The sequence below is a fragment of the Rattus norvegicus genome, chromosome X (genome assembly GCF_036323735.1).
Source record: "Rattus norvegicus strain BN/NHsdMcwi chromosome X, GRCr8, whole genome shotgun sequence".
Classification (NCBI taxonomy): Eukaryota; Metazoa; Chordata; class Mammalia; order Rodentia; family Muridae; genus Rattus; species Rattus norvegicus.
Genome location: NC_086039.1, coordinates 17,020,863 through 17,030,625, shown reverse-complemented (window position 1 = coordinate 17,030,625; position 9,763 = coordinate 17,020,863). Strand labels below are relative to the sequence as shown.

The window sequence follows — 9,763 nt, the reverse complement described above, 5'->3', positions numbered from 1 at the left end:
AAAAATCCTTTGGTCTTAGGAATCCATTTTTAAAATTTATTTTATGTCTGTGAGTACACTGTTGCTGTCTTCAGACACACCAGAAGAGGGCATCAGACCCCATTACAGATGGTTGTGAGCCACCATGTGGTTGCTGGGAATTGAACTCAGGACCTCTGGAAGAGCAGTCAGTGCTCTTAACCGCTGAGCCATCCCTCTAGCCCTCAGAAATCCATACTTGAGAGTATGTTCACTCCTGAGTCTAGAATGGGCTCCCTAAGTCTGGGACAAGTCAATGTCTTGAGCTTCTTCACACTCACTGCTTACTGAGCTTATTCCTTCCATCCTGGTCTCCTGTCCCATTATTTGAATACACACTGCCTTATTTTCCTTCTGAAGGCCTCCTACTCCTTAATGCGACATTATGCAGTCTCCTCTGTCCACCTCCAACTCAGAAATCCACTTGCCTCCTGAATACCTCCTGGTCTTAAAATTGCGTGCCTGCACATGTGTGCAGAGGCACCAGTTAGATCAGTTACCAGTGGTGTGAACCACAGAACGTGGGTGCTCGACTGTTGAGCCACCTTTTCGGCCCTTAGGCAACACTTCAGTTTCTATAGATCTTCATGAATCCTGAAGCAAATCGATGTTTGTCTTGCCCTAGAATACACACTAACACCCATCCCACATCAACTACAGGACAATGTCCTAGGGTCTTCCCATGTTTCCCTGAGCTATATTTATTATCTTAAAAGTGAGACAGGTTTCTAAATGGTCGGTAGGTTTTAGGGGATGGTAGGACTTGCTTTTTGGGACAACTTCTGAGTAGCCCTCGTGGGCCAGGAAAGTCTCCAGCTCAGAATCCCTGAATCTACTGAATAGTAGGATTAAAGGCTTCTGGAAGACATTCTGGAAGGCAAGGGTATGATCCTTTTGCCTGAAGAATCCAGACAGGAAGCCAGGCTATGGAGCTTGTATATGTGTAACCTGTGTGCACACATGCCCAACTGTACAAGTTCATATTCAGCCAGGCAACACCTAGCAGATTTCTCAATCATTCTCCATCTTTTTAAAAACTTATTTTGAAGTTATTTTGAGTACACTCTTGGCAAGTGTACTCAGTCTATGTTATCTGCATGTGTTCATTTTAGGGTTGACCACACAACTCTTGTACTTAAGGCTTGAGAGGTCCCCTAATTGAATCTGGGAGCTCACTCATTTAGCTAGAGAGCCAGAGGAAAGCCCACTTCTCAGTGTTAAGTTATAGTTGTGCCTCCCTTATGCGGCCCACACTTAGGTTCTATCGTTGCACAGCATGCACTTTACAGACTGAGCCATCTTCACAGAGGACTTGCAGGGAGAAACACGAACAAGACTGGCAGAATAACTAGTTGATTATCAATCATGTTTCTGTGTGGTGGATGATTTAACTATACCCTCAATACCTTTTTTTTTTTTTTTGGTTTTTTTTCGGAGCTGGGGACCGAACCCAGGGCCTTGCGCTTCCTAGGTAAGCGCTCTACCACTGAACTAAATCCCCAGCCCCATCTTTCATATTTTTAAAAGATAGTTTTAGCTTTTTTTAAATATTTACGATATACCTGCAGGCCAGAAGAGGGTACCAGATCTCACAGATGGTTGTGAGCCACCATGTGGTTCCTGAGAATTGAACTCAGGACCTATGGTAAACTAAGTTGGCCCAGGCTGGTCTATAACTTGAGATTCTTACTTCTGCCCTTCCTGAGGTGATAGAGATTATTCCAAGCTTGTAAGCAAAAGAAAACACACACACACACAGGCTTCCCAGGCTGCTAAGTAAGAAGGCCTAGTTAGCTGTGACTGGAACAGTGATGAGAAATGCCCATAGGCACTAATGAGAGCTAATGCTACTGCCATTTGGATGCTGGGAATTGAACTCTGGAAAGGCCCTTAAGAGCCAAAATTCTGTTAGGACTAGATGCAAGTTCTCCTGGATGAAATTGGACTACATTTCCTGCAACTGTGGTTTCCTATTTTAGCTCAAGCTACTTAACAATCCTGCATGGTGTAGTAGGGACAGGGGCCAAGAATTCCCATCTTTAGTAAAAGAGAAAAAAATCTTTACTAAGGGTTTATGGGCATAGTGTACTAAGCAGGACTGCCTCTCCATCAGCTCTTAGCCAGATTTTCTTTAATAATGTCTCTAAGGTCATGGTCTTGTATCACAATAGAAGCCCTAAAACTCTTAAATCACCAATGGGTCAAAGAAAACAAAATTCAAATCTTCAAGAATGTAAATAGCACTCCTTAGGTGGTATATCTCACCACTTCAGTCTGTTTGTGTAGAGCCTTTGTTGTAGTCTTTAGGGTTTCTGGCAACCATGAACATAGTACCACTATGGCCTCCTATCTAATTTTAAAGGACAGTGTATGCTTATACACCTTGAAATCACCAAACATTTGAGAACTTATTTCCTTCTTTAAGTGACATAGAGCTGGAGCACATTTGATCATATAATTAGCAAAGCTAAAGGTAAAAATGTCAGGAGTGCAGATGCATATTCCAACATATTTGGCCTATGTCTCAGGAGTTATTCTAGGATCTGGGAATAGAAGTCAGACCAAGAGGGGTTGGGGATTTAGCTCAGTGGTAGAGCGCTTGCCTAGCAAGCTCAAGGCCCTGGGTTCGGTCCTCAGCTCCGAGGGAAAAAAAAAGATATCTGGGCTCAAATCCCAGCCCACATGGCAATTTATAACTGTAACTCCAGTTTCAGGGCATTCAACTCCCTTACACAGACTACTTTGAGGCAGAACATCAATGAAAAGAAAATTGGGGGGGGGGTGTCAGATCAGGCCTATGAACTAGTATCTACACACCCAGCCCCCACAAGCCGAAATCAGTCAGGGTTCCAACAAAACCCAGCACCCTTTATGAGTCCATGTTGCTCTTGCAGATGACTTGAGTTTAGTTCCCAGTGCCACTGGGTGGCTTCAAACTGAGACCAAACTGAGGCCTTTAATATTCAGGCGTCAACCATACAGAGACCAAAATTCAAACAATGATTTTGGGGGCTGGAGAGATGGCTCTGTGGTTGCTCTTCCAGAACCCTATCGTGGCAGGCTCACCACTGATCTCCACTTCTAGGGGAACTGACACCCTTGCACAGACATACATGCAATACACATGAAAGCTTTTTAATTAAAATTTTAATAATTATTTTGGAAAATAAAGGCATATCAAAAGGTTTGCACTTGCTTATAAACTTTACAAAAGCCAAGATAGAGATCCAACATAAGGACAGTATTCAACCTTAAAGTAAAAGCAGAGATAGCTCAACAATAGCATACTCACCTCATATTCCAAGTCCCGTTTTCTTCCTGAAGACAGCATCACCATAGTGATACTGTAGCACACACTTAAAAGGCGGATAAATCATTTTCACAGACACCAAAAGCACATTGTGTGAATGCAATAAAATGGCAATTATCTTCAATGTGTGTCACCAAACCATGCCCTATGCTTTAAATATATACTATCTTGGAAATAAAAATACCTACAGGAATAAGAATTCAAGCTTCTGAAGAGGGAATGTGCCTCACAGCACTTGGGAAGTGGAAGCCAGTTTGGGCTTCATAAAGTCCCATCTCAAAATAAGCTTTAGGTTGGTGGACTGCTTACTTACCTATGAATCCCCTGCAATGACAACTAGTGAAGCAGAAAATACTACTTTGCTGAAACAGGTTTTAGAAATGTCAACTTAATACTTTATGTACGTGTTAGCACGTGTCAAATAAAAACTTTGTTGAATGGTTAAAGTCAAATTGTTTTAACTCTGCTCATTTTCTAAAGTGTCATCTGCTCCCTTCCCCAGTCAGTTAAACTGGACACAAACATCTTTTTGGCTAGAAACCCCCTGCTTTTGCGTATCAGTCTAATTCAAAGCAAATGGGTCCCACAAATTTTATATTTTGATGCACAAGAAATCCTTACTAAATGCTTTCCCATAGGCCATGCTAATTTGTTAAAATAACAGAAACTTAGTGAATTTTCATCCATAGTACAAGATCATAAAATTTGCTTCACACATATCAAGGGTTTGCCTTGAATTCAAAACCATTCTTCAAATAAAATACAGGTTTATTTTGGGCTGGAGACATGGCTTGAAGGTTAAGAGCACTGACTGCTGTTCCAGAGGTCCTGAGTTCAAATCCCAGCAACCACATGGTGGCTCACAACCATATGTAATGAGATCTGATGCCTTCTTCTGGTGTGTCTGAAGACAGCTACAGTGTACATGAATACATAAAAACACTAAGAGCCTTACTATAATTGTGCTAATTATTTAGGAAGTGGCTTTAAAACGCTCATCAGGTTGCACCAATATTTTTCTTGCCATCAAACTGGAAGCAGCAATGCTTTTAGAGCTTGTGAACCACAAAGGATAGCCTCAACCGTGTAGCTGAGAAGGGTGTAGGAACCTTACAAAACCAGGATACTGACTTTTCACATGCCCTAACCATAGATCTGACTCTGGAAAGATAGGATAGTACATTCTCTATCCGTTCAGTGCAAAATGTGGTATAAGGTTATGTGGTAGCATTATTTAGGGAGTTTATCCATTTTAAACATTTTTCTGTTTAAAACTCTAAAATCCACCAAAAAGCAGTTTCCATTTTAAAAATGCTTTAGTTGAAGATAGGAAGCAGGGCCTAAAAACTGATCTTTGGAGGCTGAATAGAGCTGGCCTAGCATGCAACAAGCCTATGGGCTCAGTCCCAAGGAAGGCATCACACTCCTGTAATTCTAGCACTAATGTCCTTTGCCTGTGATGTTTGCTACTGTGGTTCTAGGGTCAACCTCACGCTGGCAGTTTGGGGAGCTTTGGACCTCTAATTTGAGTTTTACTAAGGTCTGCATGACCTTTGCAGTGGACCCCCTGGGCCATTTCCTTCCCAACAATTAGCACCTAGACATAGGCTTTCCATAGCTAATCATTTTATCTCCAGTTATCCATCTGGAAAGTAGAACAATTGTCACAGAAATCTGAGGCTATTTTTATGTTCTTTGTTGCTGTTAATACACACATACACACACCTAGGAAATCTACCCAACCATTGTCATTTGTGGTTGATGATAAAATAGGACCTCAAGTGACACTGGGTTTATTTCCTCCCCACCCCTGACCTTTAAGGCAAGTGGTTCTGCCAGTTCCCACCACCTTACTTCCCCAAAGGCCCAGCATAGAGTGCTTCCTCTGACCAAGTACCCACCTGGTAGGGTTAGCCACAATGCCCCATAACCTGGGCCTGGCTCAGTGGGTGAAGCAGTATTCTGGGAAGTTCCTGAGTCTTCATCCACCTGCCAAAGCAAATTCATGACCATTTGGGTGGGAGAAAGGAGGATCCTTGGGGCCTGTTCCTGCTAGTTGGGAGACGCTTATGTGGAGCCTCCATGCCCCAAGGATGAAGCAAACTGTTTAGAGTAATAAATGGTGAGTCTGCAGCCTGGAGGTATTATGCTCAGTAATGGCCAGGTGAAAACCATTCTAACTGGAACTAATGAAGGACTAAGACCCATGGGATCCAAAGATACCCACTAGAACACTCACTAAAATTAAAGCAGAACTGAACAGCTAATGATAGCCCCCACCCCCAAATTTACAGGGCCACCATGGGCTTCTCACTTAAGACAATGTTTATGACAGAATATTGTTCTCAGTGGCTTTTTATAACTTATTCATCTGACTCTCCTCCCCAGATGTGGAACACTATGCTAAAGAAAGGAGAAGTTAAATCTCTCATTAAATGTCAAAAGGGCAGGGAGAAGAAACACCCACATTTGAATTCAGGAATCTGAATCCAGGCTGAACTTTAATCCCTATTTTCTAGTCACAGTATATGTCTCACATATATCACCACAATCCCCTTCAAAAAAGTGTGCTACTCTGTCTGTATAGGGTAGAGTCAGGTCATGAGATTAAGGCACTTAATATTTTCTGAACAATCTTGCAAGGGTATCCATGTACCTTGTGCTCAGAAAAGCAAACTTAAGAAAACAGTTGTGAAAAGAACCAAGAAACCAAGAAATGACTTCAGACAACCCAATTCTAGTCATAAGGGAATCGACTTTCATCTGCAGCCATCACATCTCATGTCTCACCATACAGCCAAAGGAACCCAAACTTTACTAACTTCATATTCAAGCCTCAACCCTTTTGGCACTTCCTGCCCATCCCGGGGCCTTTTCCAAGCTTCGTCTTCCTGTCTTGCTTCTAGTTCTACATTGTCAACTGGGTTGAATAAGGAAAAAGCATTATCAGTATTGATTTGTGTTCAGGTTTCATCTTTTAATTAGCTCCATAAAGGACATCCTAAACACATCAGACACAACAGAATACTTTTTCTTCCAGTATTAAAAAATGACATTCACAAACATTTTAAAGAAGCTCTTCTATATAATCAGGACAGTGATCTTTAATAAAAAACATCTCTAGTAATCATGATCTTGATGTAGATTGTTCATAGGTACATTCAGAAATCACTTTCTGGCCATGAGAAAACATCATTTACAAATTTTTAATGTCCCAAAATACACATTAATTTAAAAAACTTGATTTATCCTGGCCACTTTTTTCTCTTGGCCAGCAACAATAATCCTGAGTGCCTCAACAAAAATTCTGATAAAAGGAAAAATATTGGGACCGTTAACAAATGTCTTAAAATTTGTCTTTAAAAGGGGGAAAAGTGTTTAAAGAACACATGGAGCTTTCTTAAAGTTCTTTAACAAACTACCTTGGGAGCTCAATTCAAAAATAGAACTTGATGTACTAAAACAGACGTTTCAGCGCAGCTCCAAAAATCTTTATAAATACAGCAATTTGCAAGGACGATCCTGGATCAGAAGTGTTATTCCTTGTGTATCTGAGAACAGTAAGAACGGTACAATTTTGATGTCAGGAAGAAACAGGCTGATAACATGCTAACCTCCCAGAGTTGATAAAGACGCAGCACACCAGACCTCTTTTATTTCCACCATTCCCCTAGAGATTACTTTCAGAACATCCCCCACCCCTGCAACTAGTTCTGGCATGCATACGATAGCAAGAGCAGGGGAGTGGAGGCTGACAGATTGGCTGGAAGGCAGCAGAGATAAAGGGCAGTGTGGTGAGAAAAAAAGCAAAAGGGAAGAGAAGAGGACCTGATGAACACAGATTGACAAAGTGCCAATATTCAGGTCTCACCTACATTGTGTGCATGCCCCATCTCAGTTGTCATAATTGTCTCTGTAATTTCCTCCTGAGTAGCGGTCATAGCCACCCTGGCTTCTGGGAAAAAGCGATGTTGTTTTACAAAAATGTACCCTACTTTGTATACGTTACATATTAAAAACTATACACGTCAAATTTCATAATAGTGTGTTCACAATATAAATTTTAGCTAGTTTTTGTGATAATGGAAATTATATCCATGAGGTTGGCACATGGTGGGCACAGGCAATTGACCTTTGATATATCCAGCCACACAAAACTTTCAAAAATGTATAAACAGACCACATCAAACATATGAGCCTCATGTAAACTTCCCATTTCCAGCTAAACTATGTATGAGTATTAGGCTACTGAATTCTTAAGAACACTGGTACCTCACTATCCCAACCTCTTAGTACCCACCTGCCACTGTAGTCTCTAGACCGCCCATACCCATATCCATAGCCTCCAGGTCGGCTGTCGTATCTTCCACTTCCATATCCCTGGTCTCCACCACCTGCAGAAAAACATTGAAGTAACAGCTGTTCAGACATACGCACCTAACAAATTAGACGGCTCTACCTAAAGTCATAATCAAACCATGACTGCACTTACCTCTAGAGTAGCTGCGACCACGCCCATGGGCCCCAAAGGCACCCCCTCTGGTTCCCCTGGCAGACTTGCCTGCATGGTCCACACGGATTTGGCGCCCATCCAGGGACTAGGTATGGGAAGGAGACAGATACAAGGAAGTGTTGTCAGTCAGTCAATGTAGTGATGAGGGAAGAATGGGCATAGGCAGGTAGGCAAAAGCCCAGAAATTCTTGCTGGGCACCAAAATCTGGGTGCCATGACCAAGACAAGCTCCTCTGACCAAAATGGCTTCACCAGGAGCTACAGAATCCCACAAAAGGACCTGAATCCACCGTGCTCCCCTGCTACTACTTACATCTTGACTGAACTCAGGCTGAGTTCTCCTCCCCACTCCTCTAAGCTGCCCGACTATTAGGGCTAGACGCCTCTCTTGGTTTGAGGCTTCAGAGTCCATCCCAGCAGACTCACGAGGTCCTCTCCGGGCCAGGCCCACAGGTCTGCAGACTCTACTACCTAAGCCCAGAGCAGGTCAACCATCCACAGGTGGCTTCTCGGCCTCATGCAGGACCAGTCGTCGCCTCCCAGGCAGCCCGGCTCTGTCTGCCGCTGCCCTCCACCCCCTAGAACAGAAGGCAGTCATGCTCCTGTGAGTGGACACTGCGGGGCTTCTTGGCCACGCTGCCCCTGGCAGACATAGAGGGAAAACAGAAAGAACGAAGAAAGTGGCAGACAGGGAGAAGGCCCCTCTGCAGGCAGGAGGCCTCACCTCTCCATTCATGGCTCTCATGGCATCGGAGGCATGCTCTGGGTTTGTGAAGGTGATGAAGCCAAAACCCCGGGATCTTTGAGTCTCCCGGTCCTTGACAACAACCACTGGGGAGGGTGGGGGAGAGGCAGAAATACATATGTTAGAACATTAAAGTGGAAGGCAATAGCCTGCCAAGCAAACCAGGCACAGGCACAGCCACAGCAGCACACATCAAATAGCGCCCCCACCAACTCCTCCTCCCCCAGAAAAAAATCCCGTATCCCATTGTATTTTTCTCAGCCTAACTGTACCTCACAGACGCGGAAGGCAGAATTTCAGGTTTTAGTCCTAGACTCACTCTTACCCACCAACCCTCAACCTGGGGGCTGATCCATGGCTCACCCTCAGAGATAGGCCCGAAGCTGCTGAAGTGGTCTTCAAGTGCCTGCTCATCAGTGTTGAAGTTGAGCCCTCCCACGAAGAGTTTTCCTTCTTCAGAAGACATGGCAGAATCCAAGTCCTAGAGGGAGAGTGTAAGGAATTTTGGGGGGTCGATGTGGCAAGTGGTGAGGTGTAAAACACTCGGAGACAGAATTACGGGGAAACACAGAGAGTGAGGAAAAAAATAATTCAAATAGCAAGGGGCTCGGGAGCAGAAAAGGCGGGAATCAGCAAGGCCGGGTGAGCCCATCCGCCATTTGATGATTACTACCGCGCATGCCTACAACATCTCAGGCCGCCACGCCCGTCATTTTGTATGGTCGCGCAGGCCTACAGCAGCATTGCATTTCCTCTTTCCCCGCAGAACAAGATGGCGGCGGTCACGTGGGAAGAGACAGCCGATATAGGTTGGCGCATGGTCCCTACCACCGCCGCCGACCCGGCCCGTGCCTTCCGGCATCCCTCCCGTTCAGATGCAGCACACCAGCCTCACAATTAAGAGATTTTTGCCTTCGAGCCTGGAACTAACCGACCTCGGAGCTCAAGCCTACATGTCGGCGGCCACTATTCCTACTCTCTCGTCCCTCGCCCCTGAAGGGCAAGGAAGTGAGGTGGGGGATGATCACTGGGCAAGATAAACGCACTTACCTGGAAATTAAAAGTCAGAAGACTGCAGAGACGACGAGCTCTAAGGAACCGGGAGAACAGAGAGACTGCGGCGCGGGAAGACGCCTGATAAAGTGTGCGTAGCGGTGACGACACAGGACGTCCCCCA

The 9,763-nt window shown here is 44.3% G+C and overlaps 1 protein-coding gene across 6 annotated transcripts; it reads right to left on the bottom strand.

Moving 5' to 3' along the window:
• Positions 1–6,284: 6,284 nt before the first annotated feature.
• Rbm3 (RNA binding motif protein 3) lies at positions 6,285–9,763 on the bottom strand. Of its 6 annotated transcripts, none has more exons than XM_006256694.3 (7): positions 9,637–9,763; positions 8,950–9,067; positions 8,566–8,672; positions 7,821–7,926; positions 7,629–7,722; positions 7,200–7,283; positions 6,285–6,879 (listed from the first exon to the last, which is right to left on the bottom strand). In XM_006256694.3, exons 2-6 carry the CDS (start codon positions 9,050–9,052, stop codon positions 7,223–7,225), a joined length of 471 nt encoding a protein of 156 aa, XP_006256756.1. In that variant the 5' UTR covers positions 9,053–9,067; positions 9,637–9,763; the 3' UTR covers positions 6,285–6,879; positions 7,200–7,222. The 6 variants fall into 6 exon arrangements, with proteins under 6 accessions (XP_006256756.1, XP_006256757.1, XP_006256758.1 ...); XM_006256695.3 differs by having other exon boundaries at positions 7,200–7,280; XM_006256696.3 differs by having other exon boundaries at positions 7,204–7,280.